This window comes from Triplophysa rosa, linkage group LG2 (assembly GCF_024868665.1).
Source record: "Triplophysa rosa linkage group LG2, Trosa_1v2, whole genome shotgun sequence".
NCBI classification, from domain to species: domain Eukaryota; kingdom Metazoa; phylum Chordata; class Actinopteri; order Cypriniformes; family Nemacheilidae; genus Triplophysa; species Triplophysa rosa.
The window spans coordinates 12,571,742-12,596,791 of NC_079891.1; the positions used below are offsets into that span (position 1 = coordinate 12,571,742).

Sequence of the window (25,050 nt, forward strand, 5' to 3'; positions counted from 1 at the left end):
CCTGGGCCTGCTCAGGTGTGTCCCCAGCAAAGTAAAAAATATACTGCTCTTCACTAAAGTGCTGAACCACAATCTGGAAACAGTTTGGCCTACACACACAAAATAACCATCAGACTGTTTGATAGGTTACATCAATAGTTCAGCTTTGTATATATTAGTTACTATACACACACAGTATATACAGTATATATTAGGGCTGTCAATATATTAAATTTCTTTAATCACAATTAATTGCACCCTTTTCGTGCGATTAACAAATCGCACACACATAGTAAAATTAAAAATGCACTATTTATTTTGTTTAACATGTTTATTTTTGTGCTGTTGATCGATAAAAAAAATACTAACTAATCACACACAGCTTTCATGTTTTTAAATATACTTTTACGTTCTAATAATTTCACATTTTATCTCCAAATTAACGTATAAGCAAAAAATTTCTTTAACAGCATCATTTTATGAATGAAAGCCATTATTCTAATACTGTTGGCTTTGCAACTGATGTCTTTATTAAATACATTTTTTTTTCTACTAATCAAACCCATTATAATAAGTGTGTCTAACAGGTAGGAAATATACAGAAAATAAATAAAGTTCTCAAACACTTTACAGTCTTTACTGCTAAATACATGAAATACAGAAGGATCCCCATTAAAGCTAAAAAAATCACATTGATTTCTTCTTTTCTTTTGTTCTTTGATTAACATTAGTGACAGGAGTCACAGCAGCACGTTTAAGAACGCGGCCCCTTTAAGAGCTGCTGCTCTAAGCAGGTCTAATGCCCTTCCTATTTTCACTACTCTTTGCATTCATTAAGACTTTAACTCGTTGAAGACTGTGCTTGCCAAAATACTAGACAAAATGCGCTTTCTGTCATAATCTTGTGTGTTTTTGTTAAGTTAATACTGGTGCACTGTCTGACAGATTCTTACGCAGCCTTTAGCCCATGTGTACACCAGACAGGACCGCTGTCATGTTGCGTTGAGCCTTGTTCCACAGCCAGAAGCTGTCAATCTATACTGGGCATGTCAATATAACCATTTCAAATCACGGCTAAATAGTTTAAAGGCCTTTATATGAATAAGAGCGTGATTACAGTGAGGGAAATAAGTATTTGATCCCCTGCTGATTTTGTAAGTTTGCCTACTTACAAACAAATGAAGGGTCTATAATTTTTATGGTGGGTTTATTTTAACTGATAGACACAGAATATTAAAAAAAATCAGGGGAAAAAAATGTTATATAAAGGTTATAAATTGATTTGCATTTCAGTCAGTGAAATAAGTATTTGATCCCCAAGCAAAACATAACTTTGTACTTTGTGGAGAAACCCTTGTTGGCAAGCACAGAGGTCAGACATTTCTGATAGATCAAATACTTATTTCCCTCACTGTATATAATGTAACGCTAGACAATGATGACAGAAAAATGGATGTTGCATTAATGGCGTTAAATACTTTTAACGCGTCAATCTGAAAATATTAATTGCATGCGTTAACGTGTTAACGTTGACAGCCCTAATATATATATATATATATATATATATATATATATATGCTAACTGTATGTTCACACAGTTGCCGTCGAGAGCGTCAAAGTGGCCGGAAGTCATTCATTTTCAATGTGATCCGGAAGCAAGCAGCGGCACATCTTGGCCGTTGAGGGCATCGAGGAGAGTTGAAATCAGGTCAACTTTATGGTAATGAGCTATGACTTGGTTCGGCGGCAACCAATCGGAATGTAGAAGTCCACCGCTTGAGAGGATTCCAGAGAACGCAGCCCTGTAAATTCTATCTACGTCAGAGCATCAGCATCTTTCTACAGCATTGTTGGCAGGGCGGCCAGAGCGATTTTTGACGCTCTCGACGGCGGCGGTGTGAATGCAGAGTAAGCCTTGAGTTGTGTCGCTGAGACTGCTTACCTGCCAAACAGACTGTCATGGACACAATACACAGAACACACACTCAGATCAATTAATCCCTTGGGTTTGGTGGCTCGCTTCTCGCTCTCAAAGTAAATAAGCTGAGCATCATTTCCCTCCAGTATGAAGTACAAGTTCTTCCAGCGTTTCCCCTTTCCTGCAGATCAGGGTTATTAAAGTTAACTAAAACTATTAAACCATTTCTGTTCATTGAAATCAAACAAAATATAGGCATAAATACTTTTTAAAAAACTTAAAGCAATACATTGAAATAAGGTTAAGATGCACTAACATTATTAATTATAAGTAAATATCAACTAAAACTAGAATGCAAATAAAGTTAACATAAATAGCAATGTTAAAAAATAAAAAAAGCCAATTTAAAATATACCTATAACTAAAACAAAACTAATGTAAAAACTATATATGCAGATATACATGTGAAATAGTGAGCATGATATTATGGGCATTATGTGTGTCTCAATCCTCAATGGTTTTGAGAGTTCGGTTTAAGCCAAAGCAGGAGAATGCCTGATTTGTCAAATTTCTCAGAGGCTTGAATGCTTTTCTGTACATTGGGAGCTTAATACCAACAAGAAAATGTGTCAGAGCTATGTCAAACTTATTTGAATGCAGAGTGAGTTGCTTTGCCCTTTGATCACAAAGTACAACATACAGAGCACAAAATCTCTTAAGCACAGCCACTGGCAGGAACAGAAAAGCTTAACACTGATGAACTGTTTTAGGTAAATGCTTTTTTTGTTCTGCTTAGCTCATCCTGAGGTGGCTGTGAAGTGATATGTGGTTCATGAGGTGATCAAAGACTGCCTGCCTTGGCTTGTTTGAAAACCAAAGACACACAGTGTGCTACAGATTACCCACATCCTCTAGTGATCAACTGCACTAAGCGTGAGTGATCATTTAGGCAAATGCTTTACAAAAATGCCTCAAACACTTACAGTACATATGATCAGTTAAGTAAATGAATAATTGGCCTGCAGTACCTTTGTTGAAGAGAAGATATCCTTTCTTAACAATGTTTTTGTAGAAAGCATCTTTTGTTTTACGTCGAATAGTGTTATAGATTTCTTTGCCATCAACCAGGTCAGAGAGGACTTGTTCTTGTTGCTAAAGAGCAAATAAACATTAGTATTATGCTTGTTATTTACATTATCTTCAGCAACATCTGGCTATATCTGTGATTCTCATGAAATCAAGAGGTCAAACATGCTTTTCTTAAAAACATTCACATCAACAACTTTCCTTCTTATTCAATACAAACAAAGTATGACAAGTTTAAAAGCATTCATTTAAAAACTTTGAACAAAAACCTCTAAACAAATCTCATTACCATAACCATTTAAAAGTGTCAATCCCATAGCATGTTTTGATAAAAAAGCAAAGCCATAATGACTAAGCAGGTTTTCATACATAATAAGAATTATATTTTAATAGAAAATTAAACATGTAACATTTTTTATTGCGTTAAACTACTTGTATCGGTAATGAGAATAAATCTGAGAAAATTAGTAGAATATCCAATTGTTTAAATTATAAAGTAAACTGCACTCAGACAAATCAGAACGTGTTACGGTAATGAGAATTTTAGAAGGAAAAACAATCAAATACATAAATAATTAATTCCTATGTTAAAATTATGCTTTGACCAAAGTAGATAACACAATTATGTTTATTATCATTTTTGTGTTACCGAATTATATGCCAAGGGCTTGACATTAAGCATTGTCGTGTGGTTGTCCTTCGGACAAGTAAATTTGTCATTCACTTGTCCGAGTACAAATATTACTTGTCCGAAGATAAAAAATGATATTTAATTTGAAGTGTCAATATAATTGTTTCGGATCTTGATTGGTCAAGTTTGCTTATAAGCGTTTTACCTAGTGTCCGCTGCGGCCACCTAAATTTGTTCTATAGCAATCATGGAGAGTATTTACAAAGGCAAGCAGTAATTATTATTAGTGTCCAGGGCTGTACATTAACTTTTTTGCACATAGCACTGGTGCTACAGAGGCCAAACAGTTGTAGCACAAGTATAAAACGTCTGTTGTCATTAGGGCTGGGCGATATGGCAAAAAAAGTTAACTCGATAGTTTTTTTCTATATTGATCGATAACGATATTTATTTCGATATATATTTAGTTACTGTTTCTGGTACAATGTTGCACATGCGCGGTCAACACAAAATGAACGAATCACTCGCTCAGACACTCGTTACTCCCGAGTCATTTTAAAAGAATCTATTTTAAATACAGTTTATTAACAAAAGTTAACCTTTAACCAGTTAAAATTCAATTAAATGAATGCACTGTTGCAACACAGAGGATATTAGGCCATAAACAACATGTACCAGTTCATTCAGTCTCATTTTGACTCAATTGACTCGTTAAGTAAAGGGAGTGTTCATTCAGTACATTCAACCAATGAAAGGGCTCCGTTACTGTGTACATTCGAACGCTATTGGCTCAGCACCTGCGCACATACATAACGCTGCAATAATGTCTTGCTCGAGTAGTGGGATTCATTCAATGTATTCAGTGAACCTTAAAGACATCTCACATAAACTGTAGTACATTTCTTTAATCATGCAAGCATCTTACATACAAGGTTCAATATTTTAATGTGCACACAAACTCACTTCATTACATCTCTGATCTGTACAGGGCAGCGCTGGTTTGTTTCATATGCACCAGCTCATGTTAGCAGATATTGTTAACGATGGATATAAAAACGTTTGTGCTTGAGTTTCGAAGTAACTCGCTTGCAATTGCGCCTCAAGTTTGTTTTGTTTAACCGGCGATTGCGAAAAAAAAATAACACACTTGATAAACCGCGTGATGACAACTCGAGGTTAGTTTCACCTTTGTTTCCGCTTCCAGTCATGTTTTCCTCCTCATGTTGAGTTTTCTTTGCCAAGTGCAGTATAAAATGGACTTTGTACATGCTAAAAGCTGCATGCTGACTGACTGTTGTTGCGTTTATTTCTGCGTTCTGTTAGACTGTAAGATTAATCCATATCGAGTCAAAATGACAATAGCTTATCATCGTTTTTGAAATACATTCTATCGCGATTCGATATGATATCGTTTATCGGCACAGCCCTAGTTGTCATCATTAAAAAATATGCAAGTGCAGTTTATCACATGAATAGGCAGGCAACTGACAAATGACATTAATGTTACATACAGATGGATAAATTAGGACCATATCTTTTTTAGTTTACCTACATTTTTTTATTTTTTATTTGTTCTGTGTATTACTTTTTTCACTATGTGGACAAATATACATCTATTGTATAAATTACTGTGGTATACTATAGTACCAACACTCGTGCACCTCATGACACGCAGAACCGCCAGATGAAATATTTAAAGGGTGCTGCAACGATGTGTCATGCATTCTGACTTCTTTACAATGTTAAACGTGCTGTCTTTTCATTCTTAACATGGTCAACTTGTCAAAAAACGAGTTGGGCGTATTACGTAGTATTTCTGTGCTCGATACACTCCCCCAGCGATTGTACACGTTTCGGATTTTTTTTCTTAGTCCCTTATTGGACAATTCTCCCGGAAAAGCATGCGGCATGCCCACGCAGCAGCAAGGAGAGAAGGAGAAGGAGCATGCACAGACGTCACTTTTACTTGTGTGCAGGAGAGCGAGAGAGAGCATACGTTCGCGAAGTTCAGGTGTTTGTTTGTTCACTGCATTTGGGTGATGAATGTTATATAAACGGTGGATATAACGCTGGATTTGGAGATCGTTTGAAACTGATATATGGAGCCGTCCCAGCGTTAAAAGATGCCGGACATGAACCGCATGTGGTGAATTATTTTGGAAATAATCATACAGCTGTATCTATCTTTTATAAATGTGATCAAACTAAATACTCTTAGAAGATACAAAGTATGCAATACTACTCTATAGGTACTCAAGATTAATATGAGATTGGCAGAAACCGCGTGTGTTAGGGCCGCTTTAAATAACAGGATTCCACGTCCGCATCTAGTTATATGGACTCAATGCGGTGTGCCATTGTCACAAACAAGCACAACCACGACAGACGCAATTCACACAAACACGCAGCTCTGTCTAATGCACATATTCTTATCACAGATTGATATTTTCGTAGCACTGTTATAAAAATTTTTTCAAGTTACTTGTCCAGTCGGCAAGTAAAATTCTCTCTCACACATACAAAAAATTCACTTGTCCCGGACAAGCGTTAATGTCGAGCCCTGTGCCTTATAATTAAAATCTTTACTGCCATGATGTTTAAGTGGTTTTGTGAGAATGACAAATTTTAATAATCATTCTGATTATTTCTTTACCTGGATTGACACAGGATCTTTCAACGTGTAGCCTTCCACAATCTGCTCTTTTCGGTAATGTTCGATGATATCATCAACGCTGCCAGGAAACGCATGCATACAGATCTATTAGAAATCAGCTGTATGTAAAGCTAGGGGATTTTCATTATCATTTCTTGAACAAAATACTGACATTCCCCAGATTTGTAGAAATGTTTTTAAACCATCAGCCTTTACAGTCAATAGTGCATTTATGAGCAAGCAAGCTAAACGCTAAATGCATGACAATGGTAATCACACTAATGTCTCAATGAGCAATGGCAAAAATGACAGTCTCTTCATAGACATATATGAAGGCTAAGGGCAAATACTTCACATCTTTGCATAGCAAATTATGGATTTTAAATAAGATACAGAGATGTATCAGATGTTTTCAGTCAGAGCCCAGGGGAAGTTTTAAAATATCATCATTGCTCCACTTGCAGTCCTACCTGTTATAGTACCGCCCACCCATCATGTACTGGTTGTTGGGAGTAGGGCTGATCTTGAACCTTTGGATGTTTTCATTGGTACGAAAGAACAGGGAGTAATCACCCGGCGTGTTGTCTGATGGCCTGACCAGAAAGCTGCATACCTGGCCAACTGGAAAGAAAAAGTGAAAATAGGTAAGTGTATTGTTTAGTAAGTGCTTTTAAATTATAGTAGTGACATATTTTCTTTTACTCTAATGTGGTGGTTGAGCTTCAGTAATTTTGAAGCCCTGTATGAAGTGAGGTCAAAGTTAAGAAATCTTAAAGCCCCAGTGAAATCAAAATGAAAGTTTTTTTTTTTCCTTTTATTAAAAATGAGTGAGCCTTAAGGACATCAACAAACTGATATGTTCCTACGCGCTGACAAAATTCCCATTTAGAAGATATAACCGTTCAAAACTGACAGTCTGGCATGTGTGCTCAAACAAATCTAGAAATTCCATGACATCTATGGAGCCAGAGATATGACAAAATAATCTGAATTTGAATTTCGTAAATCTGAATTATTGACAAGTGTTTTTTAACAAAACTGAATATTATATGGGAGTTAAAATAGTTTTGAATTAGATTTTGATTTCGAATTTTTTTTACTTAAATATTGATCATTTGAAATTTAACACAATTGCTTTTTTTTAAGGCAGAGTTTTATAGGCATGCATTTTCAAACAACATATTTTTTGCTCTGAATTCTTAGATTGCAAATATCCAGTTTTTTTTTTAATACAGCCTCACGTTTTCAAGATGAAGAAGAAATTCGGAACATCAAATTCAATTTTCTAAAATTCAAAATGCAGAAATTCAGATCTACAGAAAGTAGGTCAGAGGTCGTCCACAGGGAAGAGTAGAAGATCTCGGAAAAGTCAAACGGAGCGCTTTGGCCACAATGGCCAGTTATTTGTTCTTATTATCCAATCAAACTCCAAACATGCTGTTTTGGAGAGTGGAACTTCTTACATTGCAATAAAAAGGATTTACATTTTTCAAATTGCGACCACGCCCACAAGACTACACGGGTTGATCGTTTGTTGTTGCTGCAGCATAGCCAAGCTCATACCGCTGCAATCTTAGGCAGCTGCCCGGGATGTGTGCGCTCACTGCCTGCGTTTTTGCCTGCTGTGCCTCCACTGTTTGCGCTCACTCCCAGCGTTTGCTGTTGGTGCTTTTACCCACTGTGTGCTTAGTGCACGCTCGCTGCTAGCTGCCCCACTATGCGCGCTGGCTTCCAGCGTTTGTGGGTGCATATACATTTAATATATTAGACATGTATACAATTTTTATAAAGAACGTTTGTGGGTCCTGCAAAGTCAATAGCCGGGTTTCCATCCAAAGTTGCGAATTTAGCTTATGCGCAAAATTGGAATATCGCATAAAACATTTTCGAATAAACACCGTTTCCATCCAAATAGTCAACCGTCACTTCCTAATAAACTGCCACTAAATATCAGTAAGAAAAGTAAGAGAAGCCACTGAATATAATGATTTTCATATAGAATAATACTTGCGCAAGCAGACGATTACGAAACACAATAAATGCGGTGCTTTTGTGGATGTCTGCTGTTTGGGAAACACAGTCGTGACAGTTCTAAGAGGCAATTACAGAATACTTTGACGACTTTGCTCAGGCATTTAAGAATGACCGTAACAACATTTCTCATGCTGTGTAACAAGATCAGCTCTCTGGTTAGTCAGGTTACACCGTCTCATAGTGCAGTTACGTGGCTTTTTGGAGGAATTTATTCGGCAAATGCGTTTCCATCTCCCATTATTCGCATTAACCCTTTTTCGCAAAACTGAAAAACCACCTCAAGCGAGCGTAAAAACTTTTTGCGAATTAAGGGTTTTTAATTCGAAATTTGTCGTTTCCATCACTCGTTTCTGATGCGAAACTTCAAAATGCGAATAAAACCAGAGTGATGGAAACCCGCTTAATGACGTACGTGGCACGCTGCAATAAAAGTTATGTATAACATTTAATGCTACAATAGAGAGAAAATGAATAAACTATGTAAGCTACAGACTGAAATAATAACTTTTGTAATAAAAAAATAGTGTATTGAAATGCTATAACTTTGATCCAGGACACATTTAACGACCAGCTGAAACAATCTGGACACAACACACGTAAAGATTTTTTCTTATGACCAGAGCCGATTCCAGTCTTTGTCAGTCAGAAAGGAGCACACACCTAACTGCTGCGCCAGACCACTACACCACACATTCAACGACTGGACGTTCTGCTGAACCAACAAATCTATCGATCTATGTTATATTCCCGTTTTGTCAGTAAAGCAACCATGATGTTCGTGTTTTTGTATGGTTATGCACTTTCTGTTTCATGCAGATTAAACATTTTGATAATGATAACAAGAGAGCATTTATTCCTCAGGATATAATGTAAGTTTGTTGTGGATATAGTTCACTATAAATAATATGTTGAGTAATATATGACTGAAAACGCCATACCTTAATATCCAGGTGCATTTTGCTGCGTTCGTTTTGCAGGCTACTGTATAGTAGATAGAACATGTGTTTATTTTTATTTCATTTAGACTGTATTCACTAAAACGCATAAACTGATAGCTTTTTTATTTTGCGTTGACAAAGTAGGCTATATTTAGCTTAAGATGGAGGTGTGTTCGTTTGCTAAATGAAAATCTTTTTGTTTTAATTGTACCTCATTGCTACTTGTACTTCATATAAATAAATGAATAAAAGTACTTTAAAACTGCAGTCTTTGTCATTTAAAAAATGTACATAGAAATAACACAACAATAGCTTTTATATTTTTCTCCTCATTTCTCTATCTCATTGTTTGTCTGTGTTCAGTCTTTAGCTGTGAACACATATCTGGCATTGTCAGCCATTATGATCAAATTCCATTCATAATATAGTGAAAATAAGATTTGATTAAACATGATTAATGTTTACGACTGGCATGCTGGCTGCACTGACAAAAAAATTCCTTTAGCCAAAGAATAGACAACAGTACTATTACACACTATTTTTTATTAAAGTTTTTATTTCAGTCTAAATGCAGTCTGTAGCTTACATAGTTTATTCATTTTCTCTCTATTGTAGCATTAAATGTTATACATAACTTTTATTGCAGCGTGCCACGTACGTCATTGACTTTGCAGGACCCACAAACGTTCTTTATAAAAATTGTATACATGTCTAATATATTAAATGTATATGCACCCACAAACGCTCGAAGCCAGCGCGCATAGTGGGGCAGCTAGCAGCGAGCGTGCACTAAGCACACTGTGGGTAAAAGCACCAACAGCAAACGCTGGGAGTGAGCGCAAACAGTGGAGGCACAGCAGGCAAAAACGCAGGCAGTGAGCGCACACATCCCGGGCAGCTGCCTAAGATTGCAGCGGTATGAGCTTGGCTATGCTGCAGCAACAACAAACGATCAACCCGTGTAGTCTTGTGGGCGTGGTCGCAATTTGAAAAATGTAAATCCTTTTTATTGCAATGTAAGAAGTTCCACTCTCCAAAACAGCATGTTTGGAGTTTGATTGGATAATAAGAACAAATAACTGGCCATTGTGGCCAAAGCGCTCCGTTTGACTTTTCCGAGATCTTCTACTCTTCCCTGTGGACGACCTCTGACCTACTTTCTGTACGATCTGAATTTCTGCGTTTTGAATTTTAGAAAATTGAATTTGATGTTCCGAATTTCTTCTTCATCTTGAAAACGTGAGGCTGTATTAAAAAAAAAAAACTGGATATTTGCAATCTAAGAATTCAGAGCAAAAAATATGTTGTTTGAAAATGCATGCCTATAAAACTCTGCCTTAAAAAAAATCAATTGTGTTAAATTTCAAATGTTCAATATTCAAGTAAAAAAAATTCAAATTCGAAATCAAAATCTAATTCAAAACTATTTTAACTCCCATATAATATTCAGTTTTGTTAAAAAACACTTGTCAATAATTCAGATTTACGAAATTCAGATTGTTTTGTCATATCTCTGGCTCCATAGACATCACGCTACACTTCAGCCTCTTGTCAAAGTTCTTGTCCAATCAAATTTAGAATCTTTTTAGAATTTAGAATCGCTTTAGAATCCTTAGAGTCCTGCCCCCTTCACTAGCAGAGCTGCTGAAGCAGCGCCTCATATCAGCCACTTGTTCACATATTTATTATGTCCTACATGGCGATTGACGTATAGTGCTCTAGATGGGAGATAAGGGTTGACAGTGTAAACATTAAAGGGGTCATATGGCGCAAATACGTGTTTTTCTGTGTCTTTGGTGTGTTATAAGTTGCCCACGCATGTATTAGACACGTAAAATTGGAAAAGTTAAAGTGTAGAATTAAAGTGTCTATCTAAAAGCGAATGCTCACCCAGACCTGCCTGAAACGCCTCATGTAACCACACCCCCACAAATCTACGTCAGTTCGTGGTATGATTTGACTAAGACCGCCCAAATGTATACGCAAGTAAGGTGGGCATACCTGTCAGTACAATTGCTTTGGAACCTGATCTTCCAAATATGGTAAGAGGCGTTACATTTCCCTCACACGCTTGGCCAGATTAGGGGACCTTTAAAATATTTGAAAAAGCTTGTGATCTGAGTGAACAAAGATTTAGGCACACATACAAATGATTTTTTATATTTTCTGTATATTATAAAGTCATGACAGATGAAGTGAAGAAGCGCTAAATAAGACAAGACAATTCTAATAAGGTTTTCTGTAGCATAACTTAACCCTGTGGTGAAGCAGTTTTTTATTCTTATGAAAAATACGAACATTCGTACACATCCCTAATGTAAATAACATGCTTTAAATGACACATCACTGGTATCCTATTCTTTTCAACAGACTTTTATACCACTGTGGCTATCACGCTGTTAAATGCAGCTTTGCCGACTGACTGTGCCATAAATGAAACGCTATTGTTATTTTAAAAGGGGGCAGGACCACTCGATGTTGTCTTTTCATTTGAATTATGTCAACACATCAAATAATGCTGCGCGTTCCAAGGCGTTGTACTGGGACTTTAAGATATAATTTACCAATAAAGAATTTTGTTATTATTTTCTCATGCTTATGTGGCAGCACGTATGATTTTTTTTATTTTCAGCATTTTCATTTTTGGGTGAGCTATTTCTTAAATGATGACAGGATGATGCATTCCTGCATGACCTTTGTTTTGTTGTTGCACAGCAGTGTAATATCATCTGACCAGAGAATATCAACAGGGTTTTCTGCTGACTGAAAAAACATGTAATAGCCAGCAGTGAATGTCACAATCATGTACCTGTCATTAGTAGGTTGTACGCCTCTTGTTTGTTGATCTTCCCGTGGTACCAGCTAGAAAGACGGACAGAAGAGGAAATACAGTGGAAAATAGGAAATGAGACTATATGAGTACAGCAGATGGGGCAGAAGCCCAGGCCCTATGACGCCCGCTTCACACCGCACGCTTAAGCAGCGCATTTTTTTGGTTAACAGATGACAGCATTCATACAGCACGCGTATGCAGCACGTGCTCGCGGAGCAGAAGCGGTGCGTAAGCAGCAGTGCAGGGATCATTTCGGAGCAGAGTCTATTTTTGCTGCGCTGCTCACGCTCAATTAATGCATTCTATACGGAGAAAATCCACATGGATTGACAGGAAAAAGTAACAGTTTTACCTTTAAAGCATGTAAGTTGTGTCTTATGTGTTTTTAACAGTTGCCATAACTTTCAAAAACACATTTTCCAGGAGGGTTTTTTGGCCAAAACCACAACAGCACATTTAAATAAATTATAATACAAGTATATCTTAAATGTTATGCTTATATTGCATATGAAAAACGAAAACGTAACGGAAAACGATCGCATTACGCTGTCTGAAAAAACCTTCTGAAAAAACAGATAAAACTACACAGGGCTCTAGAGTGCGACCGTATTTCTCAATGGTGCGACTAAAAAATATATGAGGTCGTACCGGTGCCACCAGCCGTTCGAGGGAGAAAAAAAGTATCTGCGACTAATGTCGTCTTTACACAGCAAAGGCGGCACAGAAACCGAATCTGAAGCGGCTTAAAACCATGAAAATGAGTATTTACACAGAGCGTTAATGCAGCTCTAAAGCGGCATAAATGCATTTACACAGGAATTAAAATAATGCGAAATAATGCTTAACATAACCACAAAAGCACAGTTCTAACAATATGCTGATGAAATAATATCTTAAATTAAACAATATAAACTCAATACATATATATTAGGGCTGTCAACGTTAACGCTTTAACGCATGCGATTAATTTTTTCAAATGAACGCATGAAAAATATTTAACGCAATTAACGCAGCATCCATTTGTTTTGACATTTTTTGTCTAGCGTTACATTATGTAATCACGCTCTTATTCGTGTACAGGCTTTTAAACCACTTAAGCGCAATTTTAAACAGTTGCTTGGACGCGTTCAATGAAGATAGACAGCTTCTAAACTGTGGGACGCGGCAAAACGCAACGCGAGGTCCAGTCTGGTGTAAACAGTCATGGGCTGAAGGCTGCGTCGGTGAATCTCTGTCAGACAGCGCATCCGTGTTAAGTTCTCTTTCGTGCTTGAATGGATAAAACCATACAAGATTATGTCAGAAAGCCCGTTTTTTCTAGCATTTTCTTAAGCAAGACTTCAAAGTGTAAAATAAAATCTTAAATGAATGCAAAGAGTTGTGAAAATGGGAGTGCGGTGACGGTCAGATCTGCGTACTGAGACAGCTCTTAAAGGGGCCACGTTCTTAAACGTGCTGCTGTGACTCCTCTCACTATTGTTAATCAAAGAACAAAATAAAAGAAAAAATCAATGTGATTTTGTAGCTTTAATGAGAATTCTTCTGCATTTAATTGATAATTTAGCATTAAAGACTGTAAAGTGTTTGAGAACTTCCTTCAATTTCTGTATATTTCATGATAGCTCTCAATTATATTGTTGAATGGCTATAATTAATGTTAAAATAATCAATTTAATAGAGACATCAGTTACAGTACTAATATCAAAATGTTTTCTTTCATTCATAAAATGACGCTGTTAAAGAAATATGTTGTTTCTACATCAATTTGAAGATTAAATGTGAAATTATTCAAATGTAAAAGTATATTTTAAAATATTATTGTTATGTGTGATTAATCGTGATCATATTATCATATTAATCGCATACTTTAGGATAAAAGCAAATAATAGGCTATAAATGCAACATTTTAAATGATTTCCCTAGCTAACAAACACTCTCGGGCACATCACCGCATATTGAAAGACGCCAAAAGTTGTTTTAAAGAGCCACAAAGTCACTGTCGACCAGGTAAATGAACAGTTCCGATGTTACAACAAATGTTACCAGATCGTTTTCGTGTATGAAATATTGTCCTCAATGAGATGCGTCTGGAAATATAAAGACAAAATCCTGCATTTCAATCCTAGCCCGACAAGACCCAAATAATTTACGCTCCTAGGGCCGGGCATCTGTGCACAAGCGCTACTGTCCTCACTTTACGATCTGGACCGAAGCACACTTACATTATTATGATGCGCCTGTTTTGAGGTAAACGGTAAGAAAAGCACACACTCTCTCATCACAACACAATGTTAAGTTTGTGATTTATTAAGTGTTCGACTTCATGCGTGTGTTGCGGAGATCCATCTGCTTAAGTAACACGAGAGCTTTTCAAATAACTCTGCGACACTGCATAATGTCCGACAAACCTAATATTTGAAGTAGTTTGAGACGCACAGTAAAACATGTCTGCATGTGATCGTGTCACACGTACCGGAAGTTTTTTTCCACGAAGGAGAGGAGCTTAAGGAGGAATTTAAACAATGTCATGAGTTCAAATAAAAAATCTGCATGAGTTCAAATAAAAAATCTGCATGCCTGGCCTGAGTCACAAACAATCATACTCCAAACATTTTTCTAAATTAACTTTAAAAAGAAACGAATAAATGTAATTTGCCATTAAAAACTAATCTAAACTATTTTAATGGCTGAAAACGGTCTCAAAATTTACATCCTGCAAAAAACCTGTGTTGTTATTATTAGCCTAAAACAAATGTGGCTGTGTGTTTTTGGCTTCATCTCCACTCTCTCACTTTCTGCTGACATGACAATGACGTAGTTTAGAGCGGCTTTAATGCGCCTTCATTTACACTAAACCTGAGCCGCATCAGAGTCGCCTTTGATACTAGGCTCTGAGGAGGGTCAGAGGCGGCATATTTTAGATCGGCTTTCATGCGGCATTGCGTCTTTACACAGAAATTTAATCCGCCACAGAGACGCCTTAACTCGCCTGTGTAAAGACGCCTTAAAAGTCTCCCTGTGATTCAACAACAGACACACATTAGGCCCATATCGTGGTCTAAACCAATCAGAGATAGTGATGGGCGGACCCACACTCTGATTGACCGTGGTCCAGATATTCCTGTACGTGTGTGTACCAGAGGTCGCGTTAACCGAAAATTCTCTGTCATTGACATATTTTTTTTACCAGTGACAGAAAAATCTGAAGGCCGTTCGTCCGTCATTTTGACAGATTACAATGAGAGCAATTTGTAACTCCCCGTTTCCCTTCATTAGAGCGTGACATGCTCACGAAGGGACGAGCGTGTTTTCACCCGTCATTGTTACAGACTACACTGCGTTCCAAATTATTATGCAAATTGGATTTAAGTGTCGTAAACATTTAATTTTATATTGTTCAATTAAACTTATGGATGGTATTGTGTCTCAGTGCTCTTTGGATCACTGAAATCAATCTCAGACACCTGTGATAAGTAGTTTGCCAGGTGAGCCCAATTAAAGGAAAACTACTTAAGAAGGACGTTCCACATTATTAAGCAGGCCACAGGTTTCAAGCAATATGGGAAAGAAAAAGGATCTGTCTGCTGCCGAAAAGCGTCAAATAGTGCAATGTCTTGGACAAGGTATGAAAACATTAGATATTTCACGAAAACTTAAGCGAGATCATCGTACTGTGAAGAGATTTGTGGCTGATTCAGAGCACAGAAGGGTTCGTGCAGATAAAGGCAGAATGAGGAAGGTTTCTTCCAGACAAATTCATCGGATTAAGAGAGCAGCTGCAAAAATGCCATTGCAAAGCAGCAAACAGGTATTTGAAGCTGCTGGTGCCTCGGGAGTCCCGAAAACCTCAAGGTGTAGGATCCTCCAGATGCTTGCAGTTGTGCATAAACCTACTATTCGGCCACCCCTAACCAATGCTCACAAGCAGAAACGGTTGCAGTGGGCCCACACATACATGAAGACTAATTTTCAAACAGTCTTGTTTACTGATGAGTGCCGTGCAACCCTGGATGGTCCAGATGGATGGAGTAGTGGATGGTTGGTGGATGGCCACCATGTCCCAACAAGGCTGCGACGTCAGCAAGGAGGTGGCGGAGTCATGTTTTGGGCTGGAATCATGGGGAGACAGCTGGTGGGCCCCTTTAGGGTCCCTGAAGGTGTGAAAATGAACTCTGCAAGGTATGTAGAGTTTCTGACTGAGCACTTTCTTCCATGGTACAAAAAGAAGAACCATGCCTTCCGTAGCAAAATCATCTTCATGCATGACAATGCACCATCTCATGCTGCAAAGAATACCTCTGTGTCATTGGCTGCTATGGGCATAAAAGGAGAGAAACTCATGGTGTGGCCACCATCCTCCCCTGACCTCAACCCTATTGAGAACCTTTGGAGCATCCTCAAGCGAAAGATCTATGATGGTGGGAGGCAGTTAGCATCAAAACAGCAGCTCTGGGAGGCTATTCTGACATCCTGCAAAGAAATTCAATCAGAAACTATCCAAAAACTCACAAGTTCAATGGATGCAAGAATTGTGAAGGTGATATCAAAGAAGGGGTCCTATGTTAACATGTAACTTGCCCTGTTAGGATGTTTTTGATTGAAATAGCTTTTGATTTCAGTAAATATGACCTCCTAATGCGGCAAATTCAACAAATGACCATTTTCAGTTTTTTACAACCTATGAAATGTTTTCAAACTCTGTTGTGCATAATAATTTGGAACAGTGCATTTTGAGTTTTTCATTTTTTAAATAAATACTGTTGTCAGTGGGAGGTTTGTTCAATAAAATTCCAAATGTACCCTAACTGTTGATTACTTGAAAATTATACTGACTGTCATTTGCATCGACAAATTAGGAAAACCAGAGAAAGATATCATTTGCATAATAATTTGGAACGTATATATGTATATATGTAGACATATGTGATGCGATCTGGGAAAACCCGTCGGATGTCGCGCTGGGACACCTATCAAAGTAAACCACTTAACATGAAGAATAAAGGAGTATCAATGCACATTTCCCGCCAGTCCAACTATGGCATGCAAAGTTTTTTTATACAATGTTTTCGTGAGATGACAGAGCTCCCCGTCGGCAGCACCGGGAGTTATCCCCGGTCAGCTGCTCATGCGAGCCGGACCGCGATCGCAAAACATACAAGGGATGATCAAAAGTCCAAACACTATGCACATGATAAACAACGTAAAACTTGTTTCACTGCTTATTAGTTGTTATCTGTAATGTTTGCTCCTTGTGTAGTGATTAATGGCAGAGCTCTCATTCTTTAAGTGTGCCCGCACCATTTTCCTTACTTTTCGTATTACAACGGTTTTGTACAGTATTTTTATAGACTCAAGTACAGCGTGATGACGTCACGAACATACTAATTACCACGTAAAGCCACCTTGCACCATAGTGACGGGTAATAATAGATTATGATGGATTTTTTACGAGCCTGTCAGTCAAAATGACGGACAATAAAAAGTCTAGCGCAATCTCTGGTGTGTACGTTTGAAAATGCGTGTGCTGCAGTCAGACAGAGAGGTGAGGAGCCTATAGGCCCATCAGTTAAACAGAGCGGATGTAGCGGCGGATGATGAGAGACGATGAAAAGAACGATTGACAACTTTTTTGTGAATAATGTTAAGTTAAGGCCTGATCCATCCGAAAATCATAAGCAGTGCTCTGACACGGAGCCATCAACCTCACAGGTTATGTCAAGCCCTGGTCCATTTATCTTGAGATGTTTTATGTTTAAATTTCAAGTTCAGTGAAATTTGTAGTTTTTCTTGTAGAATTGTGCTTCAAATAAAGAACTTTATGTTGACCCGATAGTTAGTTAATCATTTACAAGTCAATTTTGCCTATATGGACAGCGATTTTAAAAAAGTGAACTGGTAAAACTGCGGTGTTAAATGTGATGCGGTCAAACATTTGGGTGCACCTAACTTTTGTGCTGGTGCACCTAAGAAAAAAAGTTACGCGCACCAGTGCAAAAAGTTAGTCTAGAGCCCTGCTACATAGACATCATGTTATATGCTTATATTAAGTATTTGTGAGAGAAAAATGATCACATCACAAGTCAGTCACTCTCTCCTATGGTGAGTTAACCCTTTAGTGACTTCAGCATGAGCCTGAATCAGGCGGTTAAAACAAATCAAAATTGTACAATCTACATAAAATAAGCTTTTTGACGAAGTTCTTGAAGATATTTTGCTCATTGATAATGTTATGTGAAATTGCATTGTTGTACATGGTAGCCAGTGTGAAAGGACAAAGTACACGCGCTGTGAACGCTCTCCCTATGCGCTGCTCCTACTCTGCATACATGCTGCTTATGCATGCGGTGTGAAAGGGCGAGTCAGGTCTGAATCAGAGCAGTCTATGTGTTCCCTCAGAAATGGATTAACCCTTCTTTATAAGGTATATGTTGAAAATCACATAACCAAACTGGAAAACAGGTCTTGTTACATCCTGTAGTCAAAGAAAGTTAACAACAGTATGATGCAGTATAATGCTTTATTCATGCAGTGACATTACCCTGCATTTACTGTTCCTGTATATTCCCAAATCCCACATATGGGTACTCACAGGGGCACGTAAATAATGATCCCACATACTACTGCTCAAGCACTTAATATCTATATGTCAGTGAGAAAAATAATTGACTTAAAATCCAATCTATATATGTGATGGACAATGACAATCATCTTTGGTAGCACTTTCAAGACATGAGTAAGACATGAGAGACATTTTCCTGTTTCTGCACGTGATGTTCGGCATAAAGCCTATTATAATTGCTCTCTGATCAGATTCTAACAGGCGTTGATTCGGCAATGGCAATATAACTCAAATTAACTGAGCACAAATCCCAGAAGGCATACATTTGAGAACTAAAGATGGAGAAATTTCTTCACATCAGTTCACAATTTTGAACATATATTTCAGTCAATTTGGACAGAATAAGATAAAACATAACAGACTCACATCAGGTCACAATATTGAAAATATATTTCAGTCAATTTGGACAGAATAAGATACAATATAACAGACTAAATGAATGTTTAGAGAGAAAAAAGCGTAGGCTTACATATAAATCACATCTAGACAATGAGAACATTAACTAACTTTGACAATGTGTAATACTTACTATCAAAGTGTTGAGTTTATATTAATTCAGTATTTACATGACTTGTTACACAACTTGTATATGATTTACATATGTTAAATATTTATATTTTCATTTATATTACTTGTTTATATAAAGCTTTTAATTATGTTACTGCTATTCCATAGATGCAGCTAAAAATGTAAATAAAACAGCTTACCAATTAAAAATGAACTTACATTTTTCCCTCGTGGGGATCTTCTTCTCGTCCCTGAGAATACATTTAAAGCCATTAATCCAACCATAAGAAAACAAGAGAGACTTCAACTCAACTCTTAACGGGAATAAATAAACTTAAATTAGACAGAGACACTTACCACCTCCTCCACAAGATCATCTACTATAAGGCCCTGCTCTTCTGTCCGAACATTAGTAACCCACATCCAACCATCTTCCAGTTCATTAAGAACGATAAACATGTCTCCTTTAAGAAAACTTCAGACATACACAATTAATTATACATTTTCACACAAAACTAAAATATATAAAAAATATGCGCCACCACTCAAAATTTTGAGATAATTTTTATTACTATAGCCTAGACAACATTTTTAAATAAAATTTCATTTTATAATCAGAGAAATTAATGGTGTGTCGCACGCACGCACGTCTTGAATGAGAAACATTTCAGTTCAGACCCTAAACGTTTAAACCGTAGTAACAGGAAAAAAGTCCAAATAGTTTACAATAAATAAAGTGTATAATACTATGAAAAATACAAAAAGGAAACAAGACGATGCTAAATTGACATCTATTGAGCAACTTATGCTAAGCACTGAGTGAGCTGTAATATGTGTTGGCCTTTCAAATGTACAGTATATGGTCAGCTTAATGCCATAAATGTGGTTTGCAAGGTTCTTACATTTGGGGTAGGAATGGGGTCTAATGTTATAACAAAATGTTAATTTATGAAAGTATCATTTCAAATACAGTAGAACAGCACTTATATATACCACTGCTGTGTGCCGCAATGAACAGCATCTGCTAAATTTAACTATTTTCTGATTTTTCCATTTCTCTCTGCTTTAAGTCTCCCCAACCGGAAACTACAGAGTGTTCTGAACATGAAACGCGGAAGCCACGCATGCATATAGCCCATTAAGCAGCTACAATATTTATATTCATACCACAGGGCTGTTGAATGCTTCAACCTGATTGGTTGACAAACGTTATATGGGTATGCATCAACTTTCCACCTATGAAGGTGTTCCAGGTCTGCTGACTGCATTACAGTTCCATATCACTTTTGATTTGAACGGCAAGTTTAAACAACAGAAAGGTTATAGTGCAGCCTACAGGCCATCACCACACACAGCACCCTGCTCTTGATCTGGCGTTTATAATGTCAAACTGTACTGTTAATGGAAACATGTGCAGGTTCGTTTCAATTAACAAAGCATTTCAAAAACAATATAGAAATTCATATACTGAAATCAAACGAATAAAATAACTAAATAGAAAAACAAAATGCATTAATAAACCCTGATGGCTTACTGGTTCGTTTTCCTCTTAATGCTGCTTACAACTCATAACAAATATAATTTGTTAGACCTACTCTTTCAAAAGTTTGCATGATTTTTTTTACTGCTGATGGTAGAAACAATAAGAGGAATCAACAATTTATTATCACTGGCTTTTCTGTCACATTACTACCCGCGCTCTCTCTTGCTCGCGCTCTCTCACTTACACTCACACGCACACGCACACGCACACGCACACGGCTCAAGCTTCAGAGTCCGTTCGCTCTAACAGACGCTTGAAATGAGATGCGCAAGAAAGTAGTCCTCCCATCAAGAGCATTTTAAAGGTGATAACATGACAAACGTTGAAATTAAACATTGTGTCCTGTGGTGTGGTAAACCATGGTATAACCGGAATAATTGTCTCTGGTCCGTTCAATTATTCCAAAGTTAATGCACACCCGAGGTGTAACGGCCACGACGCGACCTCGGTGTGTGCATTATCTTTCGAATAATTGAACGGCCCGCCATCAATTATTCCTTACTTATAGCGCACTAATATACACATTTGAAGCAAAAAATAAAAGCATTTACATTCCAAACAACTACGATGAAAAACTGTAACTGGTATGGGTGAAATAACAGCTACTTAAGCGAAAAAAATCAACCAAACCGAAATTGCAAGTTTGGTTGCAATGGCATAATGCAAATGTTTACACTAATTTGGGGGGATCTACCTAGGAATGGTTTACTTATAGTTTTCTCTGTGAATCAGGCTGAAAGTATGAGTAAAAATAGGAATATGTTTAAAAACTATAAACTGCATATATACATATAGGTAACAATAAAATCAAACATATAGGACACATTCTGGCTAGACAAGAGTATAATATTTAACTAAAAGGAGCTAGTATTTGGGTTTGTACCTGATCTCATCAGTATCTGGCACTTTGGTGTATGGAAGTATGGCCCTCACTCGTCTTCTGTCCTCTACTGGCTGCAAAGACATCAAGAGCTTACATCAACTTAAATAACCAGAAATCACAGAAAAACTATTTGGAAGAAAAACAACTAGAAAGCAAGTCTTTCTTTTGGGACAATTAGATGCAAGTACAACAGTCCACAAGGGACTATTCAAAATATTGCACGGTTTGAAGTTGTATTAAAGCAACACTTTGTAGTTTTTCGACCTTAATATAATGTCTTAATATAATTGTGGTGGTAGAACAACTCTAAACTAGATGAATTCTACTCCCGCTGCTACCTGAGCAACCACACTCTGTAAATTCTGTGTTTGGGTCGATACACACAGCCCCGCCCATACCCTGCCTGCAGAAGAGTTTCCAAGAAAAGATGTTTCTGCATTCGCCGGTTCCATCAGTTTTGACCCGATCCACACTAATGCGCTTTCGTTTGAAAACGCATGTTTTTCCTCTCCGTTTTGGCCTTTCGTCCACACCGAGACGGCATTTTTAACAACAAAAACAGCTTTTTGAAAACGCACTCGAAAGTGAATACATTTGAAAATGTTGTTTTCACATTGTAGTGTGGATGAGGAAAATGGAGGGGTTTAAAAACGATGACGCGTCTTTCGTCATGTGATGCAGTTGTTTCGGCTGCTATCCTGTTTGATAGCATTAATGTCAGTTTATTAAGTTTCGCGAGTTAAGTTTCACTTTTGCAGATATATAGTCTTGTGTTACCTGCAGGAACGTCTCCAAGTTACCTCATTGTCCATCTATTAAAAAAAACTACAACTCTTCATTTGCTCTGTGCAGTGAGTGAGTGGCAGGGAGAAACTGCGCATTCAATTTACTATTCTGCAGCTGACTTGTCAAGTAAGTGCAAAATAGCGGTTCCCAAAACCTGTCACTGTTAGACTTAAGAACATGAACATACTTCTGTAAATATTCACAGTTTGTTAGCCAGACGGACGCCTGGGTGCTCTGCACGGGACTAATACACTAATATTGGTAAAATAACCGCTCTTTTAATGTATGTGTATGACGATTTTGTCATATGATGTGGCAATGCATGGAAGTGACTGTCGTTTAACATACAGCACCAATGAGTCACGTTTAATCACTATTATGTACTTATTTTAATGCCTGACAGCAGAATAGGTCACTGAGAATGGCTTTACTGGGCACTCAGTTGTATTAAAATACAATATGTGACAGTTCTAAGAGTAGAAGCCAAAGTACCAACACTAGTCTGACTCTGAGCGCAAACGTGACGCGATGACATCTTAAATCATAAATATGCTAATTAGTACATCAAGAATAGATTTTAAATCAAATCGTGACCCTAAGAATTAGATTCTGAATTGAATCGTGAGGGACCAAACGATTCCCACCCCTACTGGTAACAGACAATTGTGCTTACACATGGGGAAATCGTGAGCAAAAGTTCTATAGTGTTGCTTTAAAGGCAAAAGATGGTCCTGCACATTATTAAAAAAAGAAATAAGAAATCTTCAAAAAAACAACTAATAAATAGGATAGACATGTCTTTGATTGCACAAACACTGCTCAGAGCTAGCAATTTGCAGTTCAACAGTTATTTGTACTGCAGTAACTGGAATTTACCCTATTCTATGCCATTTCGTAGTATAAATGGTGTGTTCACATTAAAAAAATCCACATCCACATAAAAAAGTGCACTTTAAGTACCCGATGATGCACTTATTCAAAGGAAAAAATGGACACACACTCAGCGGTCAGAGTTTTGCTTAAGTAGCGGAAGTGAAGCAGTGCTATTAAATGCTACGCAAGTTTTCCTGCAGAATGAGTACTCCTCAATCTGATGGTGACTGAGGTAATTTTGGGCAAAACAGAAAAAAAATACATCAAAATACAATGTACAAATTGATTTTTATTGTGGTGCATTGTGTTTGACTTCATTTGTCCTATCCTATGGAACCAATAGTATTTCCGGTTAGTATAAAACCGTTAAAGGAATAGTTCACCCAAAAAATTGTCCCCATTGACTTTCCATTGTAGGAATAAACATCGCTATAGTCAAGTCAATTGGGACGATTTTTGGGTGAACTATTATTTTAAGTATTCCATTTGGGATGATACTACCCTTCTTAAATTCATACACTAGATGGTAAAGTGCATAGTGTACAGCTTGTCATTTGGGACACAACAGAATATGTAAAGCTGTAGCAATACTGCTTTTTACAAGATTAATATACTTTTTTGGAGAGGGTTTACGCTTTATCTCTCACACTGTTTATTCAAAGCAGTTTAAAGTGCATTTAAGAGCCAATCCATTTGATGAATACATGCACATTTAAAAAAAAAACTAAAACAAGAAGCAAACAATGGCCTATCTCAAGACTTTTTATGATTACCTCTGGAGGAGCCACTGGAGACAACAGTTTTTCACCTTTCAGCAAGCAAGACACATAGCTGTAATAGCCAATGAGGTCTGACAGGGATGAGAAGCGCCGTCCACCGATGTAGTAATCTCCACACATCGCAATGATCCTGAACACATGCACACGAGAAACGAAGTGTTGCCTGAATGAATTGGACTGACATTTACAGAGATTAAGTCTTTGTGAGTCATTCAAAATACATTTAACAGAAACAGAAAGCATTCTGTTTAGCAAATGGTTGCATTTATTTAGATGTGGGTTCTTTATTGTAAAGACACAATGTAATATTCTGCAGGCATGTGACACAAAGAATATAAAATTCCTGACCTTCTATGTTAAAAGGATCCCTGCGATGTATGGTTTAATATATGAACAACGGCATTGACTTTATATTGTGAAATAAAAAAACTGTGTAACTGTCACAGTATTCATAAACTTTGAAAAAATATTTAACTTGGAGGCTGCCATTTTTTGCGTCAGAATCTGTGATGTCAAATGGTTGCGACCTAAACCTGTTCTCTTTCGCAACAGCGAAGCACACACGTTTTCCATATATAACAGTAAAATATGACACGTAAAACATAAGATCAGATATACAAACACACAGGGACAGTAGGTGGCGCTATGTCCTCTTGACACAAGCCAGCCTGCCAGCCATAAAAGAAGAACGCGTTCAGTATTAGACGTCTGTTCAAGGTGAGCGTGCATTAAATCATAGCTTTAAACTACCGCCTTTGAGACATTTAAGACTATTTAAGACATCAGCATCCACCATAATCGTATACTTTATACATTATGAGAATAATATACTGATAAACACAATAATAATGCTTGTGGTTTGGTTATTTATTCTCTATTAGAGCACACGTGAATATTACCCCCGTCAGCTAATGACTGAGGGAGAGAAGACAATAACGTTAGGCTACTGATGTTGATAAATCAACATCAAAAAGTCAAAATCTGGATA

General features: G+C 37.3%; 1 protein-coding gene across 3 annotated transcripts in view; it reads right to left on the reverse strand.

Moving 5' to 3' along the window:
- rasa1a (RAS p21 protein activator (GTPase activating protein) 1a) overlaps positions 1 to 24,772 on the reverse strand; it is a 62,633-nt gene extending 37,861 nt beyond the window's left edge. For 2 of the 3 annotated variants that reach the window (XM_057350202.1, XM_057350209.1), the window contains exons 1-10: positions 24,057 to 24,402; positions 21,625 to 21,695; positions 19,556 to 19,673; positions 19,418 to 19,449; positions 12,049 to 12,101; positions 6,738 to 6,888; positions 6,268 to 6,346; positions 2,926 to 3,049; positions 1,922 to 2,078; positions 2 to 89 (exon numbers count right to left, since the gene is read on the reverse strand). In XM_057350202.1, coding sequence (XP_057206185.1) covers positions 2 to 89; positions 1,922 to 2,078; positions 2,926 to 3,049; positions 6,268 to 6,346; positions 6,738 to 6,888; positions 12,049 to 12,101; positions 19,418 to 19,449; positions 19,556 to 19,673; positions 21,625 to 21,695; positions 24,057 to 24,305 — 1,122 coding nt within the window. In that variant the 5' untranslated portion in view covers positions 24,306 to 24,402. Of the gene's footprint in view, position 1; positions 90 to 1,921; positions 2,079 to 2,925; positions 3,050 to 6,267; positions 6,347 to 6,737; positions 6,889 to 12,048; positions 12,102 to 19,417; positions 19,450 to 19,555; positions 19,674 to 21,624; positions 21,696 to 24,056; positions 24,403 to 24,688 lie in introns of those variants that run through there. The other variant, XM_057350220.1, reaches the window with a different exon arrangement.
- Positions 24,773 to 25,050: the final 278 nt, after the last annotated feature.